General features: G+C 44.7%; 1 protein-coding gene across 1 annotated transcript in view; it reads left to right on the forward strand.

Moving 5' to 3' along the window:
* The first annotated feature begins 598 nt into the window (after positions 1-598).
* Positions 599-21,141, forward strand: part of LOC124799161 (odorant receptor 49a-like) — an 86,184-nt gene continuing 65,641 nt past the window's right edge. The window contains exon 1 of the mRNA XM_047262700.1: positions 599-856. Coding sequence (XP_047118656.1) covers positions 599-856 — 258 coding nt within the window. The remainder of the gene's footprint in view (positions 857-21,141) is intronic.

Raw genomic sequence — 21,141 nt, forward strand, 5'->3', positions numbered from 1 at the left:
GGGAGTAGACACGGGAGTGGGTGCAAGGGGTGTGTTGTGCAGGAGCCTGGGAGTAAGGGTCAGGGGGCCTAAATGAGCCAGCTGGATGAAGAAGGTAATGAGAGGCAGAATGGAGAATACATGGGGAGGAGGAGGGGTAGGGAGCAAGGGGGATGGGGCATGGGGAGGGGCCAGGGGAGCAAGAAATGGTGGTGTTGTGGGAATGGTGAGGGTGATGGCTGTTGTAGAGCCGGAGGGATAGCCAGAGAGGAAGGTGGTGGGAAGAGTTGTGAGATAGAATGGAGGGGGAGGGGAGAGAGAATGGGGAGAGGAGGAGAGGTGATAGGGTATGAGAGAATAAAATAAGAGAGAAGTAAGCTTTTTCAAAGTAGGGTACTTCCAGCTAACAATCCAACCCACCTTTATCATCCTCTACAAATGTCAATTATTTCGAAGTTATTTTGATACTTGTTTTGTTTTTTATTAACATTATGCATTATGGAACTTTCGTAGACTCTGTTTTGAATGTGAAAATAAAATGCATGGTATGGTATTGCTCCAGTTCCATTTGCTGGAAGATCACCCCAAACTTGTGCACTTCCAGCATAGGTGAGTCATCATGAAGAGTGAACAAGAAGACAACAGGAATGTGGCGATGGACTTCCTGGTCACCCTGATGCACGCGTGGGCCCTCGTATCACGATCGATCTCTGGGCCGTGGCTGCTTGTCCATCACTTTTATAAAGCCATAGTATTCATCTGTATGGGTTCGCTGCTCGTCTCTGAGCTCATCGCCATAGGAATCGGCGGCGACGACATGCTCACCCTGTCGCTGAACACCTGCGTCATGCTTTCCAACGCAGTCGCTATATACAAGGTAATATCACAGTAAAATGGTGAAATTAATCTGATACAATGGTGTACAGTACAAAACTGAGTCGTTTTCCGACCAGCCCATTTTGCTTCACATTTTAAATTTGTCCTACGATTATGCTTTGTAGAACCTCAAAAAATGGTATACTTAGGATACATCCTTCTATGTCAAAACGAGAACGGCGACCAATGTATCAGTAAGAGCTGATGTGTGCCTTACTCACTTTCCTACTCACAAGAGTAGTCAATCGCTTTGTAACGAGGACAGATATGAAAATGAATTTCTGTTAATCAGAAACGAGTAATTTTCAAGTAGACGTTGCGTCACCACACTGCTGAATAATAACAAACCAGCTGTATTAAGAACATACACAGGTCAGAATTTACGTTTAAGTGAAACTTACAACAGAACGAAGTACATCCACTACTAGAGAACGAAGACCAGATAATTATAATTAAAGTGGACTGAAATTCATACAAGGATATACACTGCTAAGCCAAAACGCTATGGCTAGCGCCCGCTGCGAAAATGAATGTGGCAAAGTAATGTTACGGGCACATGATGCGATAAGGGCAGTATATAACGGAACAGAGGCGGGTGAGGAAACATCATGGCGACATTATGAGTTGCAGATTGGGGAAACGTATGGCGTCCGCGATTAAGACAAAGGGCAGACTTTTATGGCGCAGCACATTGGAAATGAGCATTTTAGAAACGGCGGAGGTGGTCGGCTGTTCGCATGCTGTGTAAGATGGCTGAAGGACGATTAAAATCTCGAGACTAAAACAAGTTGTTCGAAGTCCACGCCGCAGCAATGAAGATGGTGATAGAAGAAATGCCCTCTCTTTAAAGGAGGCGATCAGTGGCATATCTGAAGGCAGAGTATACTGGTGGTGCCGGCACAAACGTTTCGCAGCACACGGTTCAACGCATACTGCTGAACATGGGTCTCCACAGTGGACAAAATCTACATGTTTCAATTAGATACGGCATCATCGAGATTGAAGGGAAGGTCAATAGAATCGTGTTTCCCTGGTGGGTGAATCACTTTCCTCCTTACACTTAGTGGACTTTCGTGTCCGGATAAACCGTAATAGAGACGAACGATTGCTCGAAACACATTATCGACGCAACCCGGTGATGGCAATAGAAATCTACGTAGCACATGTACCTGGGCGTCCGTGAGACCTTGTGGCGGTATGCCACATAACATGATAGAAATGATATTGAATAACCTCGCAAAAATATCAAAACTGACGTCGTTACTCAGAAAAACAACAAAGACTCAGTAATCAATCATTATGATCTGCAAACGTAATTGCAATCTGTTTTTTGTGCAAACATATCGCTTGTTGTTCCTTTTTGTTTCTTCGTAGTGTAAGAAGCCATTTTGTTATGAGTCACGAAAACGTCTCATGTAATATGTTGCCTACATATAACCAAATATTACTTAAAAGTTTTACTAATGTTTATCTGTACCAGTGGTAAATTTAAATTCTTTACGCAAACTTTTATAGGGGAACTGGTGCAGAGGGCCATCGATCTAAATGGTAACGGCCCAAAGTCGTTATAAATATCTCAGTAATCGCCAAATTTGACAAATAAAATTAAATGTAAAATGTACGTTCCTGATTTTAAGCGGTTCTTCTTTCGAACCAAAAACAACATTCGCTTCGAACCCCTAGTTTTTATAACGGTAGCTGTCTGCTAGATGGTGGTGTCTTTTAATATAAAAACACCGTGTTGGGCAAACTAGCTGCGAGAAATACCACAGCCTACTTACGAAAATACACTGCTGGCCACCGTAAATGCAACACCCTGAAGGAAGCATCCGAATCAAGTGAAATTTACACCATGAGTTTGCAGCGATGAGATATGCAACTGATTAGAATTTCAGCGCAGACGCACATCACGCGCGCCTGTGGCGCCACCTCATAGCGCCATTTAAGGCTTGGCGATTTCGACGAGTGTACGTTCGGCACGTGTGTTTACCTTGTGGTTGTTTCACAAGACGATCAGTTATGCCTCGTAGACAACAGCGAACATCTTTTGATCAAGTATCTGAGTTCGACAGAGGAAGGATAGTGGCTTACCGAGATTGTGGATTATCATACAGAGAAATCGCTAGTCGTGTTGGACGAAACCAAACAACTGTAATGCGGATATGTGACCGTTGGATGCTGGAGGGTACGACGGACCGACGTGGTCGATCGCATTCATCTCGGTGCACCACTGCACGTGCTGATAGGCAAATTGTGCGCATGGCAGTGACGGATCGCTCAGTGACATCCCGAACCACAGCACAGCACATTGCGTCTGTAACGCGTCATCCAGTGTCTGCGCGTACCATTCGACGCCGTTTACAGCAGAGTGGTCTGTCCGCAAGACGTCCATTGCTTCGTCTACCATTGACGCAGAACTACAGACGTCTCCGTCGCCAATGGTGTGATGACAGACGGATTTGGACGGCAGAATGGAATGACGTTGTCTTTACTGACGAGGCACGCTTCTGTCTGCAGCACCACGATGGTCGGATTCGAGTGTGGAGACACCGTGGAGAGAGGATGCTGGACAGCTGCATTATGCACCGCCACACTGGTCTTGCACCGGGTATTATGGTATGGGGCGGTATTGGATATTACTCTCGCACGCCTCTAGTACCCATTGCCGGTACTTTAAATAGCCGGCGCTACATATCCGAGGTGCTGGAGCCAGTTGTCCTTCCTTACCTTCAGGGCTCGGCCACAGTCATATTTCAACAGGATAATGCGCGACCACACGTGGCACGCATTGTCCAAAGGTTCTTCGTCAATAACCAGATTGAATTGCTTCCCTGGCCAGCTCGCTCTCCGGATCTTTCGCCGATAGAAAACATGTGGTCCATGGTTGCTCAACGAGTGACCCAGATTACTTCCCCAGCTGCCACACCAGATGATCTTTGGCAACGTGTGGTAGCTGCTTGGGCTGCTGTACCCCAGGAACACATCCAACGTCTCTTTGACTCAATGCCGAGACGTGTGGCAGCGGTGATCTCCAACAATGGCGGCTCCTCTGGCTACTGATTCTGGCAGGAACCACATGTCACAGACGTCTGTAAACGTAATCATTTGATACTTGGTCAACATGTTATCTACAAAATAAATTTTGTTGTGCTACCTCTTGCCTTTCTTGGTGTTGCATTTACGGTGGCCAGCAGTGTAGTATTCCACTTATGAATTAGGCCCAATAACATTAACTCCAACTTTTCATAATATATAAATACCAACATATAAGGCACCACCATAACCTGTGGCAATAGCCTGGCCCGCATGAGACTTGTGGACAACGTAAAATATTATTGTACACCAACTGCGCTCCCTTCGTGCTTCACTTATTCCTTGACGGCGGTGGAATCTTCCAGTAGGATAACTCTTTGTGTTTCAGAGCTAAAATCGCGGAGCAGTGATCTAAGGAGCGTGACAGTGAATGCACGATGTGTTGGCGACACGCCCCCCCCCCCCCCCCCACCACCCCGCCGGAGGTACCACTCCTCCCTCGGGCATGGGTGTGTGTGTGTTGTTCTTAGCATAGGTTAGTTTAAGTTAATTTAAGTAGCAGTTTTGGCCCTTAGGAATTCACACACATTTTTTTGTTGGCGACATAATTCGTCTGTCACCTGATGTCAACCGTATAGAGTTGATCTGTCACACTGTCGGATCCCTTCTCTGAGCTCACAAATCACCAGACCATAATCTATGTGAACTGTACTTGTACGCTGGCGGAAACGTATTAAGGCAAGGACTTGTAGAATCCCTGGGAGGGAGAATCACTGATGTGTGGAATTCCGAAGATGGACCATATTGCTATTAAGCAGGTGGTCCAAATATTCTTGCTAATTTGTGTATTTGCATAAGAACAAGAATTATGAGGTGAGAGTTTCGTTATTTACGTTGACAATTGGCATGGTGGTCTAATAAAGTATCCTGTATACAAGTTTATGTCCTTGCGTCTCGTATTTCCGCATATTTTCAAGAAAATGGCTCTGAGCTCTGTGGGACTTAACATCTGAGGTCGTTAGTCTCCTAGAACTTAGAGCTTCTTAAACCTAACTGACCTAAAGACTTCACACACTTGCATTCTCGAGGCAGGATTCGAACCTGCGACCGTAGCGATCGCGCAGTTCCAGACTGAAGCGCCTAGAAACGCTCGGCCACAGCGGCCGGCCGCATATTTTCAAGAAAATAATGAAGTCAGTCGAGAATAACGGCTAGCAGGCCTCTGTAGGATGCATAGTATGAAAAACAGAAAAAACTATTATATTGAATTGAAATACAAAATAGGGAAACGGTTTATTACATTTGACATAATCGACAGATTCTTATTTAACAAAAATGTTAATAATTCCCTTGGATAGTAACACAATTAAGAGCAACATTTTAGAGAAATTGTACCGAACGACGCTGAGCTATTCTGAAACATTCGGCGTAGAATGACAGACACTACAGCTAAAATACTATAAAAAGTTATCAAGTAGAACACAATCTAACATTCGCCACCACCTGAACTGCTTAAATTGCAACCTAAAATTCATCAAGCAATGGCTGTTGAAGTGCATAGAGCTGTAGCCAGCCCGCGCTCCAACTTACTGCTTAAATGTGTAGAAACAGTAATAAGATACGCAGTTTTTGTTTTCTATAAAGTAATGTATACGTAATGTAGGGCTTAAGTCTCAAAGATATGTGCAGGTGAGGGCCAGGGATCGTTCCGCCATAGTCCTCCATGTGAGTTTGATGTTTCTCTGTTAAAGATGGTTAGCACTTCTTCGATCTGACGGCCCCGGGCCATTATGGTATGCCAGCCATGCCCCGCACCTTGGCGACCCCACTATATTTTCAATAGAGAATCTCAAATCTGCTATTGACCACCCACTTATTAGGCAGGGGTGACTAGTCGGCAGGCGGCGAATGTGTACGACTGACTCAGTGCACCTTGGAAAGATAAGATCCGTAGCGTGAGAGAGGAAACTCCGCCATTTCGACGAACTTTTCATATTGCCGACGTCTCGCGTGTGGGCACTGTTAATAACAAAGTCCACGTTGAGTAGTGAAGGGAAAGGAAGGGAGTGGCGATTGATCGGCACTTGTAAACTATGGGAACGGTGGCTTACCATTCGTTGGCAATCGCAGATTCCCGAAAATGATCCGACTGCTTGGCATAATGATCGCACCAATTTTTACACGAGAATTTACGTAGCCAGCGTCTGAGACCTTCGGTTGGGTTGATATACCACCAATTTTGATTAATTTAGGAGGGTACGGGTATAGAGAACAAGTGTTTAGAGCGAATAGAGTGAGATTTTTTTGTACACAGTGGCTGAAGGGACGCAAACTTGGCAGAGCATCACTCCCTGCCATTGCCTTTCACCTCTGCACTCTTTAACTTTACAGTTTACATAGCAATGTGGTGAGCGAGCGACTATCTTCAGGGATTACGCAAGCTCTGATATTACTTGATATTAATCGGTCACTCGTTTTGGCCGTGGCTTTGTTGTTGGGCTTCCTCGCATTCTTATCCACTACTATCACCAGATTGTGTCCGCCTGCTTAGCTGTGTGGTAACGTGCTCGCCTCCAGTGCAAGCGGGCCCGGGATCTATTCCCGGCCGGGTTGTAGATTTTCTCCGTTCGGGGACTGGGTGTTGTGTTGTTCTCATCATCATTTCATCTTCATCACCGGCGCGCAAGTCGCCCAATGTGGCATCGACTGAAATAAGACTTGCACTTGGCGGTCGAACGTCCCCACCTGGAGCCTCCCGGCAAACGATGTCGTACACTCATTTCATTTTTTTTTACAAAACTGTGGCAAATATCACGATCAGAGCGACCCTGCGATTAAACCCGATTACACTCTGTGTGCAGCTGAGTTACCTGAGAAATTTCCTTTCCTTTTTGACCTACACTGCTCACCCTAACAGATTATCGTACTCGTATCCATTAACTCTGGCCTTACACGCGTTTCCTTTAAGAAAGCTAATATGTTTACTGGTGTACGTCCGGCGATAATCTCCATTAAACTCAGTTCTCAATAGGTTATAAAGTGTGTGAACACCTATTTCGTTCCAGTAGGCATCTGTCTCCAATGCGGCTCTCATACTTACTATCATTTTCTTGTAAGACTCCCCGCTATAGTTCATATGTCAGCATCATCCTTTTCTTCTGTTTCCTTGCGTTTACGACATTACCATGCATTTGCATTCTAGTGGGACGATTTGCATATCGAGTGCGGGTACTCGGTGCATATCAAAGGCTCGTTTAGCACAACATAGCCCTAGCCAAAGAGGTGGCTTATACTGTCACATAAAGAGTGTTTCCTGCGGGTCAAAACGAAGTAGCGGCTCAGCACGTTATAGTGTTGGATGGAGATTTCAATTTACCAGATATATACTGCGACACTCAGATGTTTAGTACGTGAGGTAGGGGGACAGAGCATCGAGTGACATTATACTTAGTGCACTATCCGTCAGCATGTCAAGAGTCAGCACTGTCTTTCCGTTGGAAGGACAACATTACTTCTTCAAGACTGCATGGAAATCCACTACTTCCGTGTGCATTGTCTTTTACTGCTCAGACTTTGAGAAAAGAAACTTCAGTTTTACTGTGATGAATGATCAGGACTGTCTTAATCGACTGTGAGAAAATTTTAGCTTTTGACCAACATTGTATCAATAAGTGTGTTCATTTGATTTCTTTGTTATTTTAATTATGAAAAATTTTGTCAAATCGTTATTGGCCAGTGCCCAAAACAATTTGTAAAATTTTTTGTGGGGAGCATGGGGGCTATGTAAATAGGCTGTTTATGTTTTCTTATTGGCAACGTTACGTAGCGCTCTGTATGAAAATCACTGGCTGTGCTGTGTGCAGTCTGTGGCTAGTTTGCATTGTTGTCTGCCATTGCAGTGTTGGGCAGCGGCAGCTGGATGTGAACAGCGCGTAGCGTTGCGCAGTTAGAGGTGAGCCGCCAGCAGTGGTGGATGTGGGGAGAGAAATGGCGGAGTTTTCAAATTTGTAATACTGGATATTATGAACTGCTTTGTACGTTATGACTTTTGAACACTATTGAGGTAAATACATTGTTTGTTCTCTATTAAAATCTTTCATTTGCTAACTACGCCTATCAGTAGGTAGTGCCTTCCGTAGTTTGAATCTTTTATTTAGCTGGCAGCAGTGGCGCTCGCTGTATTGCAGTAGTTCGAGTAACCAAGATTTATGTAAGGTAAGCGATTTGTGAAACGCATAGGTTAATGTTAGTCAGGGCCATTTTTTTGTAGGGATTTTTGAAAGTCAGATTGCGTTGCGCTATAAACATTGTGTGTCAGTTTAAGCACAGTCGTATATAATTTTTCGAAAGGAGACGTTTCATAAGACTACCTTACAGATCAAAACGAAAATATCTGTTCCGAGACTGACAATGTTGAGTGTTTATGGAAAAAGTTCAAGACAATCGTAAAATGCGTTTTAGACAGGCACGTGACGAGTAAAACTGTGAGGGACGGGAAAAACCCACCTTGGTTCAACAACAAAGATAGGAAACTACTGCGAAAGCAATGAGAGCTTCAGTGCAAGTTTAAACGCAGCCAAAACCTCTCAGACAAACAGAAGCTAAACGATGTCAAAGTTGGCGTATGGAGGGCTATGCGTGAAGCGTTCAGTGAATTCGAAAGTAAAATTCTATGTACCGACTTGACAGAAAATCCTAGGAAGTTCTGGTCTTACGTTAAATCAGTAAGTGGCTCGAAACATCATATCCAGACACTCCGGGATGATGATGGCATTGAAACAGAGGATGACACGCGTAAAGCTGAAATACTAAACACCTTTTTCCAAAGCTGTTTCACAGAGGAAGACCGCACTGCAGTTCCTTCTCTAAATCCTCGCACAAACGGAAAAATGGCTGGCATCGAAATAACTGTCCAAGGAATAGAAAAGCAACTGAAATCACTCAACAGAGAAAACTCCATTGGACCTGACGGGATACCAATTCGATTCTACACAGAGTACGCGAAAGAACTTGCCCTCCTTCTAACAGCCGTGTACCGCAAGTCTCTAGAGGAACGGAAGGTTCCAAATGATTGGAAAAGAGCACAGGTAGTCCCAGTCTTCAAGAAGGGTCACTGAGCAGATGCGCAAAACTATAGACCTATATCTCTGACGTCGATTTGTTGTAGAATTTTAGAACATGTTTTTTGCTCGCGTATCATGTCGTTTCTGGGAACCCAGAATGTACTCTGTAGGAATCAACGTAGATTCCGGAAACAGCGATCGTGTGAGACCCAACTCGCTATATTTGTTCATGAGACCCAGAAAATATTAGATACAGGCTCCCAGATATATGCCATTTTCCTTGACTTCATGAAGGCGTTCGATACAGTTCCGCACTGTCGCCAGATAAACAAAGTAAGATCCTACGGAATATCAGACCAGCTTTATGGCTGGATTGAAGAGTTTTTAGCAAACAGAACACAGCATGTTGTTCTCAATGGAGAGACGTCTACAGACGTTAATATAACCTCTGGCGTGCCACAGGGGAGTGTTATGGGACCATTGCTTTTCACAATATATATAAATGACCTAGTAGATAGTGTCGGAAGTTCCATGTGGCTTTTCGCTGATGATGCTGTAGTATACAGAGAAGTTACAGCATTAGAAAATTGCACCGAAATGCAGGAAGATCTGCAGCGGGATAGGCACTTGGTGCAGGGAGTGGCAACTGACCCTTAACATAGACAAACGTAATGTATTGCGAATACATTGAAAGAAGGATCCTTTATTGTATGATTATATGATAGCGGAACAAACACTTGTAGCAGTTACTTCTCTATAATATCTGGGAGTGTGCGTGCGGAACGATTTGAAGTGGAATGATCATATAAAATTAATTGTTGGTAATGCGGGTACCAGGTTGAGATTCATTGGGAGAGTCCTTAGGAAATGTAGTCCATCGACAAAGGAGGTGGCTTACAAAACACTCGTTCGACTTATACTTGAGTATTGCTCATCAGTGTGGGATCCATACCAGATCGGGTTGACGGGGGAGGTAGAGAAGATCCAAAGAAGAGCGGCGCGTTTCGTCACAGGGTTATTTGGTAAGCGTGATAGCGTTACGGAGATGTTTAGCAAACTCAAATAGCAGACCCTGCAAGAGAGGAGCTCTGCGTCGCGGTGTAGCTTGCTGTCCAGGTTTCGAGAGGGTGCGTTTCTGGATGAGGTATAGAATTTATTGCTTCCCCCTACTTATACCTCCCGTGGAGATCACGAATGTAAAACTAGAGAGATTCGAGCGCGCACGGAGGCTTTCCGGCAGTCGTCCTTCCCGCGAACCATACGCAACTGAAACAGGAAATTGAGGTAATCACAGTGACACGTAAAGTGCCCTCCGCCACACACCGTTGGGTGGCTTGCGGAGTATAAATGTAGTTGTAGATGTACCGATCTTCATCTCAGTGTGTACTGTGTGAGATTTAGTTTTATAACACCTGCAAATTCAAAACAAATTCATTTTGACTAGAAGAACCGTGTTCTAGGTAGCCAGTTGACTCTGATATCTCAGTGATCCATTTTCACATCTATTCCGCCCCTGGTAGCCCCCGTCAAGATACACCTTTTTAGGATGTCTTTCAGCCTTCTTTTTTACCTTACTAATATGCATCCGCTCATAGTTTCAGAATAGTACAAAAAATTGTATTGACTTTCTTTGTCTAAAATAAGACGGTATAATCTCATTTACATTGCTGGCCATTATAATTGCTACACCATGAAGATGACGTGCTACAGACACGAAATTTAACAGACAGGAAGATGATGCTGTGATATGCAATTGATTAGCTTTTCAGAACATTCACACAAGGTTGACGCCGGTGGCGACACCTACAACGTGCTGACATGAGGAAAGTTTCCAACCGATTTCTCATACACAAACAGCAGTTGACCGGCGTTGCCTGGTGAAAAGTTGTTGTGATGCTTCGTGTAAGGAGGGAAATGCGTACCATCATGTTTCCGACTTTCATAAATGTCGGATTGTAGCCTATCGCAATTGCCGTTTATCGTATCGCGACATTGCTGCACGCGTTGGTCGAGATCCAATGACTGTTAGCAGAATATGGAATCGGAGGGTTCAGGAGGGTAACACTGAACGCCGTGCTGGATCCCAACGGCGTCGTATCACTAGCACTCGAGATGACAGGCATCTTATCCGCATGGCTGTAACGGCCCGTGCAGCCACGTCTCGATCCCTGAGTCAACAGATGGGGACGTTTACAAGACAAAAACCATCTGCACGAACAGTTCGACGACGTTTGCAGCAGCATGGATTATCAGCTAGGAGACCGTGGCTGCGGCTACCCTTGACGCTGCATCACAGACAGGAGTGTACCCAACGACGAACCCGGGTGCACGAATGGCAAAACGTAATTTTTTCGGATGAATCCAGGTTCAGTTTACAGCATCTTGATGGTCGCATCCGTGTTTGGCGACATCGCGGTGAACGCACTTAGGAAGCGTGTGTTCGTCATCGCCATACTGGCGTATCACCCGGCTGTGATGCTATGGCGTGCCATTGGTTACACGTCTCGGTCACCTCTTGTTCGCTTCGACGGCACTTTGGCAGTGGACGTTACATTTCAGATGTATTACGACCCGTGGCTCTACCCTTAATTCGATACCTGCGAAACCCTACATTTCAGCAGGATAATGCACGACCGCTATTGCAGGTCCAGTACGGGTCTTTGTGGATACAGAAACTGTTCGACTGCTGCCCTGGCGAGCACATTCTCCAGATCTCTCACCAATTGAAAGCATCTGGTCAGTAGTAGCCGAGCAACTGGCTCGTCACAATACGCCAGTCACTACTCTTGATAAACTGTGGTGTCGCGTCGAAGCTGCATGGGCAGCTGTATCTGTACGCGCCATCCAAGCTCTGTTTGACTCAATGCCCAGGCGTATCAAGGCCGTTATTACGGCCAGAGGTGGTTGTTCTGGGTACTGATTTCTCAGGATCTATGGTTCAAATGACTCTGAGCACTATGGGGCCTAACATCTATGGTCATCAGTCCCCTAGAACTTAGAACTACTGAAACCTAACTAACCTAAGAACATCACACAATACCCAGTCATCACGAGGCAGAGAAATCAGGATCTATGTACCCAAATGGCGTGAAAATGTAATCACATGTCAGTTCTAGTATAACATATTTGTCCAATGTATACCCGTTTATCTTCTGCATTTCTTCTTGGTGTAGCAATGTTATTGGCCAGTAGCGTAGTAACATAGTAATAGTATAACAGTTTATGTAACAACATTAAAAGTTTCTGGTTGAATTTGCCTCTTGTGATTTCCGTCAATGACAGTCTTCTTCTCTGATATTAGTAAGGCTCGCCCCCCCATCATCTTTCCTTGCTGCGTAAGTTTCGAAGCAGTCCACTGTCGCACCCTACAAGAGTAGTACGGCATATATGATAGCACTGAAGTGAAAATATTTTTTTTTTAAATGTAGCTGAACCGTTACAACAAGTATAAAGTTCGGAAAACAAGCAGTGAAGTCTAACATGCATGCTATCACATCAGCCAAACATTCGGCGATATTGTGTCAGCTATCGATGTGTCGGTACCAAAGTATTACGTGTACACTGTTCATTAAGACTTTCAGATCAATGTCGTGTATCACTTAATCCAAACCGAGCAATGGTGGCGCAGTGGTTAGACACTGGACTCGCATTCGGGAGGACGACGGTTCAATCCCGCGTCCGGCCATCCTGATTTAGGTTTTCCGTGATTTCCCTAAATGGCTCCAGGCAAATGCCGGGATGGTTCCTTTCAAAGGGCACAGCCGACTTCCTTCCCCGTCCTTCCCTAATCCGATGAGACCGATGACCTCGCTGTCTGGTCTCCTTCCCCAAACCAACCAACCAACTTATTCCAACTGGTACTGTATTTGTACTCTGGGCATCATTAATTGTTGGTGGAAAAAGTGTAACGAGTCTTAAAGGAAAATTAGAGCTTTACGTACCATCAAAAAGACGGTTCACCATTGACTCTTAAATTGTTTGTCAATGATGCTGTCGTTTACCACCTTATAAAGTCATCAGATGATCAATACAAATTACAAACTATATGGTGCGATACACGGTAAATCACACAAATCTAAAGGCTGTAAATGCAACTACATACTTATGGATTACAATTACGAATAACTTAAGTTGTAACGATCACTTAGCTAATGTTATGGGTAAAGTAAACGAAAAACTACTAGCACTGAGAAAATCATGCCGATCTATTAAAGGGGCGGCCTACATTTCGACTGTACGTCCCCTCCGGGAGTACTGCTAAGCGGTGTGTTTCAAATGGCTCTGAGCACAATGGGACTTAACTTCTGAGGTCATCAGTCCCTAGGACTTAGAGCTACTTAAACCTAACCAACCTAAGGACATCACACACATCCATGCCCGAGGCAGAATTCGAACCTGCGACCATAGCGGTAGCGCGGTTTCAGACTGTAGCGCCTAGAACCGCTCGGCCACTACGGCTGGCGAGAGGTGTGGTGTGGGGACAGCACCGGATAGAATCGACAGAGGACACCGAAAAAGTTCAAAGAAGGGCACCTCGTTTTCTACTATCGGGAAATAGGGGAGTGAACACGACCGATATGAAAAGTGAATCTTTAAAACAAAGACGTTTCTCGTTGCGGCAGGCTCTTTCATGGAACTTCGTTCACCAGCATTCTCCTCAGAGCGTGAAAATATTTTGTTGGCGTCCACCTACGTAGGGTGGAATGACCATCATAATCAAATCAGAGAACTCAGAACTCACATTAAGAGTTCGTTTTCCCCGCCTATGTTCGAGAGTGGGACGATTGAAGGTGGCCCGTCAATAGCTCTGCCAGGCACTTGATTTTGAATTACAGAGTAACGATGTAGATGTAGAACTGCCACATCTGTTACATGTTTGATAAGGTAGATATCAAATGAACGTACAGGCCAGGAAAATAGTGGTGTCAAAATTTCTATGACGAAGACTTTGACGTACTTCAACAAATGTGATTACTCTTTGTACGACATCAATACCGCTAGAGGAACGGCGGTACCATCGACTAAAGAACGTGCGTGAAAATGCATTATTGTCTGGATGAATTGTGATTCCGGTTCGCCTATTTGTTGATTGATCTGTTTTCTGGAGCAGAAATATTTCTGATGGTCGTCCCTTTCTCTTGCTTCAGAGACAACGTTTAATTAAGTGTGGCTTATTCATGAATTAGTTAGATGGTATGATTTTTCAGTCATTTAGAGTCTCGTAATTTTAAAGAACTGCAGTGAAGTCACACTAACTGTTAAACGATCATTAGTTTCAAAATGTGAAAAAGTTTCTCAGACTCCGTTTCGATTCCCAAATTTGTTAGTTACCTAAATTATTTAATGTTTCCACAAGTTTTGAAGTGTAAACCTCAGTCTCAGTGCACAAAGGCAATACAACAATATTTAACAAAGGTACAGACAGATGTTAAATTTAATCTGTACAGTCTTTTCATATGTAGTGGTCAGCTTTGTTCATATGAAATGGCTGTCTTCTTTTGGCGTGTTCAGTTGCCATCATTGCTATGAAGATAAGTGAACACCCAAAAAAAAGACAGCCATTTCGCGTGAACAAGGATGAGCATATCACATGAAGCACGGTATAGAATAACTTCAGTATCTACATGTAGTTCTGTTAAAAGTTTTTATCTTGCTGTTGTAACCTTAAGATGAGGTTTATATGTCGAAACATGTTGCATCATTAGATAGTTTATGTTGTTGACAAAGTTAGCGACTTTGGAGGACACCGAAAAGCCTATTTACACTCCTGCGAATCCTGATTGGCTACAAGCGTACACTTAAGAGAAAAACAAGAAATTTCTTGACCGTCTCAAATTCAGACGAAATTTATTTTTATTGTACACATGTTAATGTCGTGTGACTAGGGCCTCCCTTCGGGTAGACCGTTCGCCGGGTGCAAGTCTTTCAGGTTGACACCAGTTCGGCGACTTGGGCGTCCATGGAGATGAAATGATGATCATTAGGGCAACACAACACCCAGTCCCTGAGTCGGGAATCGAACCCAGGCCCTTAGGATTGACATTATGTCGCGCTGACCACTCAGCTACCGGGGGCGGACTTCGTTGCATGTGGTATAAAGTTCTCCCACCATTGTACTCCCATAGAAAACTAAAAATCGTTGATTTCACTGTTTAAACTTTTGCAGTGCCATCAAGATTTTCCAGTGCCATCAAGATCCATTGTTGCATCTTTTAAAAATATTCATGTGTTTTAGCAAGCAGCATATCAGTGGAGGCAATATGATCTGAACGTCGATATTAAACTATTTGATATCCATTAAGCGAACGATATGGAACCAGATTCCCACCATCATCTTACTATATTGTGATGTGTTACCGATTTCTCCCATTGTGAGAAGTAAAAAAATTATATATAACACCGCATCGTGAAACAGCTGCTATTGGTTTTTAATTTTCTTTCCCAGCTTCCTTTAGGCACTAATATGCTCTCTTCAGTTGGCCTCATTTCATTCGTGTAAAAGTATGGTACGGGTTTTAATAATTTAAGACTGAATTTGACTTGTATGTAACAAGATAACACTATGCACATTGTATGGCAGACGTCATGTCATGTGTAAAGTAAGGAGAAAAAATCACTTTATTTAATCTAGCTCTGTGATTTATGCCAATGTTATATTCTACAGTGACAGTAGGTTTCATACTAAGTTAATCTCCATTACTACATAGTGCTTCCTCGTTGTGTCGGTTGATATGTTTCCACCATACGTTCGCAGGTAACTTGTTTCCTCCGTCTGTGAAATATACGGAATGGAAAAAGTAGTCAAAGAGAGGTGTTATACGACTGCTGCTCTTCACCTTTACATCATGTTGCTTTTGCCTTGTGTGAAATCAATTTGAATATTAGTTTGTGTGTGCATGGTAGGGAAAAGCAATAGGTGTGTGTGTGTGTGTGTGTGTGTGTGTGTGTGTGTGTGTGTATGTGTGTGTGCGCGTGTGAGGGAGGGGCGGAGGGGTGGGGAGAGAAACAGAGAGAGAGAGAGAGAGAGAGAGAGAGAGAGAGAGAGAAAGAGAGAGAGAGAGACAGGGGGGGGGGGGCTGGTTTGTGTTGTTTGCGGAAGTGTCTTCCCGTAAATAGTTACGTATGGGAAATAAAAATACAAACAGGTTTATATTCACGCTGTAGCTTGTTGTGTGTGTAAAGCTTCCTCTGTTGTTAGTTTTAGGTACACACTATTACTTTCTGTAAAGCCGTTCATACCAGGCTCATTCTTATTTGAGCAGTCTTCTTCCTCCGTGAGAGGATCGCCAAAAAACGAGTGGAATGTGTTACGTTTTAATGCTCTGTACTGCACAATACAATTTTAAAACATACAATCGTTTGACCTGCTACGCAAAACAGACTCTCTGGAATGGCAGGTTAGCTAAGAGTTGTCACTTTCGTAGAATTAACCTCGAAAGATTTTGAATGTTCTGTTGTGTATTGTTTGTGAATGCGTTAAGTACTATATCTATATTGTCGCATCAGAAGCTGAGTAACATCGTGATGAAGTGGTTATGCTACTAAACTATTGAATAGACAGTCGGGAGTTCAAAACTCACCTAAACTTCAAAACTTTTATTCCTGTATTCGGTTCGAGTACATTCTACGAGTATCCACAAATGTCGAGAATCATTTTACTGGAAAGTTCTGTATCTGTATATATACTTTATGTGTTGTAGCCGGACACAGTTCCCTCCGCGCTCTTGTATGTGCAAATGCTGAATAAACCTTCATTAAGAGAAGTTAGTGTTCGTCATTCATCTAATTACACCATCTTCTGCGTGACATTATTCTGGTGGAGGCGCCGAGTATTGTGATAGCGCACATTATCGACGACACAGTGGCTCCCATCACGCCACTAAAGAGCCGCCGTTTACGTGGCGAGAAACCCGAGTTCCAGCCATGTTCAACAGATCGCAACCTATCGGAGACAGAAGAAGAAGAGGACGTTACGATGATAGTTGCTGTGAGCCACCATATGAGACATCCTTCCAGGTACTCTGGTGACGATGGCCAAGATCCAAACAAGGGACTGAAGATATATGAGCCTATAGCCAAATATAACAAATGGGATGACACAGTGTGTTTGGCTAACGTATTTTTCTACTTGGAGGGCTCTGCCAAGCAATGGTATGAGAACAACGATGAGAAGTTCATAAGCTGTGAAGTATTCCAGGCGCAACAGCGCGAGAATTTCGGCGACACATATCGACAGAAGTGCAAGGCTGAAGATAAACTAAAGTACAGGGCACAGTGTCCAGGAGAAACTGCAGCATCCTACATTCAAGACGTCTTGGAGCTGTGTAAAATAGTGGATCCTAGAACGAAGGAGGAAGATAAGGTTGTTCAGCCGCGCACGGCTCGTGTTCATGCCATTTATTGTTTTGTCATCTTCTATTACTTTTTCTTATTCCATTTGCTGGCGTCACTACCTTCCTGCCTTACTTGCCCGTGAGCGGCAGCAGCAGCGCGTATCGATAAGTCGATAAGTGCAGTGTGGTACCATCTGTGGAGCGACCGATAGTATTTCAGGGTCGGCGTGTGTCTGGCATTCAGTTAGAGACGGACCAGCAGTGCAGTCGGGACACAGCAGCATGAAGTCGGGGACTGAGCGCCGCCGGCCCGTGTGGCCGGGCGGTTCTATGCGCTTCAGTCTGGAACCGCGTGACCGCTACGGTCGCAGGTCCGAATCCTGCCTCAAGCATGGATGTGTGTGTGATGTCCTTAGGTTAGTTAGGTTTAACTAGTTCTATGGGAATAATGACCGTAGATGTTAAGTCCCATAGTGCTCAGAACCATTTGAACCATTTGACTGAGCGCCAGTGCTCGCCGACCGCTGGCGACACACATGAACTGTCCGACTGAGGGAGATTGGAGCGGGACGGCTGTTGGTTGGTCGTTCGGTTGGTCGTCTCATCGGCCGACGTATATTTGGCCCTTTCACAGTTTCCGGGCCTGGGCAGTCGGTGGGTTGGCGTGGAGCAGCAAGGAGGTCTCCACCGCTCTTACTTTGGCCGGAGCCGCTGGCGGGGTGCACGCGCGATTGCAGTGTGGGGTGCTGCTTACGAGTGCTACGAAGTTCGTCGCCCACCGATCTTGGACATGAAAGTTGAGTCCTCACTTAACCTACTATCAAAGCTCAACTGTTTACATTTCTTCGTTTGATCCTCGTTGTCGCTTTTTGAGACATTGCCACGAGCAGCGACGTGTGTGTATTCAAGTCGGCTAAGATTCCAGCTGTCATCCTGTGGTGTTTTACTTAATTTATTTCCCATTATTGAAGTCGACCTGCGGTATGCTCTGCCTTGTGGCCGTTGACGCTCCGATTACCTGCCCTGGTCGTTGACATAATTTTCGGCAGTGTATTTTCCTTGTCGTGTTGTTTCTGTCCAGCGCGGCGTGTAGCTCGACAGCTGAGGTGTTGTTGGTTGTTGTGGGCGCCAATACTCTGTGTGTCGCTGTATTGAAATCCTGTGGTCATTTTGCTGGTTGCGTGGAGCGGAACTGATCTTGTTGATTGGTCGGTCGGTTGGGCTGCCTTCAGATTAAGAAGTCGTTGGACAGGCTGCCTGTCTCACCTAAACGGGCGTTAGTGTTTCAACCCCAGGTCGACACTTGGGAACTTCTGAGCACCGTTCCTTGTGTGCTACACAGTAATTTCCCACTTCGAGTTTACACTATTTGGTTGATTTGTGGCCTTCAGCCGAGTATCAAGACCTATTAAATTTATGTTCTTGTCTTGCCCTTAAGGCATGAGATTGTTATTCTTTATAGTGGACTTTAACCGAATTTTATATAAAATGTTTTAAGATACGGCCTTCTGCCTTTTAAAATTGAATCTCTTCTTTCTAGGGCTTAAGCCGTTAAAGTATTTTCTGATGTGTGGCCTTCAGCCGAGTTTCAATATCTCTTAAATTAATCTTCTTGTAATGCCCTTAAGGCATAAGATTGTTATGCTTTGGTATGGGCCTTCAGCCGAATTTCGCGTGAAATATTTTAAGATATGGCCTTCTACCTTTCGATTGTAACTCTTTCTATTGCTTAATATGCGGCCTCCAGCCAAGTTCCGTTAAAATTAAATTGCTAAGGCCTTCAGCCTGATTAGATTGCGGATTTTGAAAATATTTTTGGGTGAACCCTCCAGAAGAACCTTGAATTTCAATTTCTTGCTTAGGCCTTGCGTTTTGAATTTTGAGTGTGGTTTTCAGCCGATCTAAAGTTAATCAAAGGAGGTCGATTAAAGTTGGGAGTGTTTTGCATCCTTATTGTAATATTGTGTGTTGATAAATATAGTTTGTATGTTGAGTGCAACGGATAGAAAGTTATTTTGGCTTCTTTCCACAACCTAATCCGCTCGTCCTGGTAGCCCAGGCATTTCAGTTAGGATTTGTATCAAGCCCTACTCCTGAAGGAGGTTTCGACAGCCGACGACTTCATAAAATGGTTGCAGTATAACGAGACAATGCACCAAAAAAGAATTACACGCAAGAAGCTTGAACGGATTCCAAACGTTGTATCGATGTCTGTGATGGAGAAAGCAACTGATTTCACAAGTGTTCTTCGTCAGATAATGAAAGAGGAAGTTCAGAAGGCACTTGGATTGCACGGCGAGCAATAAACCGAGACGTTTCAAGAGGTCGTAAGGGAAGAAGTGGAACAGACATTGAACCCAATCTCTCGTCCTTCATTTCCCTTTAAAAAGGTGAAAAAGTCGAGACCCGGGTGAAGTTAAGTCGCTGCAAGCCGCATGAGGAACCTGTTTGGGCACCAAGGAAAACTGACGTCAGGAGGACCACGGATTACCAACCAGTATGTTTCCACTGTGGACAACCGGGACATATGGTCCGCTATTGTCGAGAAATGTGGCGAATATTTGACGACGCCCGCGCTAGAAAACAGCAGACTGAACTTACCCAACGCCAACTCCGGGACGACGAAGATGAACAAAAAGATATGGGTGCAGGACGACGTAGGTCACCTTCGCCGCAAGCTAGCCGCTGGAGAGGACGCTCCCCAACACGCCCATCAAGGTCTCCATCGCTGTTTAGATGCTCCAGCCGATCACCTAGCCGCCAAAACTTGGAAAACTAAGGGGTGCGACCTTCCTTGGTGGTGAGGCCGCCGAAGAGAAAAATCCTCCGCCGTCGATAACTACAAAAATGATAGGAAACTACGTCGATATTCACATGGGTGGCCGACCAGCCCAAGCTCGTGTGGACTCTGGAGCATCATATTCAGTCATTTCGGAGAAGTACCGCCACCAGTTGCAGAAAAACGTATTCGTCGACAGCAAAACATCTCTGCTGAAGTTGGCTAATGGGAAACACGTAAAACTTACAGGAAGATGTACCATTCGTGTGGGTATAAGTGGCCATACACAGTTGTTAGAATTAATCATCTTACAAGAGTGTAGTCATGACGTCATTCTCCGATTGGACTTTCTGAAAGCTTCTCAGTCAATTATAGATTGCGGTCACTCGAAGATTATGCTAGACGAGATGAGATACTGTGGGCAGGAAGATGCGCATCCTGGTGTGTGAGGACTATGTGTGCTGGTTGAAGTGATCATTTCCGCGGTCAGCACTAGAAAGGTAGCTGTCACCTGTCATGCCATGAATCAACCCATGGATCTTGCAGTGGAAAGAAAGAGGAGCATACCACTGGAGAATAACTTGGTCATCCCAGCCTCTGTCGTCTCGTTTAAGAACGGATTCGGCGAATTGTGGATAGTTAACTGTCGCTGAGAACCACAGATCCTTCCAAGACGCACGTGCGTAGCAAACGCGGAGCCGTTAATTGATGAACAGCTGAGCATCATAGAAACCTCCCATGCCGAGTCTGTGGGTGAAATTAGCGTTACCACAACGAGATAAGATCTTCTAGGTCGACTATCACCAAATCTCAATAAGGAACAGCAGAACTCTCTGAATGCTTCAATCCACAGGTGAAGAGCAAATAAGACAAATTGACGGTGAAGCACCGGATTAGCAATGGAGACCAATCAGCCACTAAGCCAGAGAGCATACCGTGTGTCAGCAACGGAACGTCGAATAATTCGCAGAGCCCATGGTCATCACCAGTGGTCCTCGTCAGGAAGAAGGACGCTGGCAAATCGAAGCAGATGAGGCAGATCGTGAGAAGACTGCAATCATCACCTATGAGGGCCTGT

This window comes from Schistocerca piceifrons, chromosome 5, assembly GCF_021461385.2.
Source record: "Schistocerca piceifrons isolate TAMUIC-IGC-003096 chromosome 5, iqSchPice1.1, whole genome shotgun sequence".
NCBI lineage: Eukaryota > Metazoa > Arthropoda > Insecta > Orthoptera > Acrididae > Schistocerca > Schistocerca piceifrons.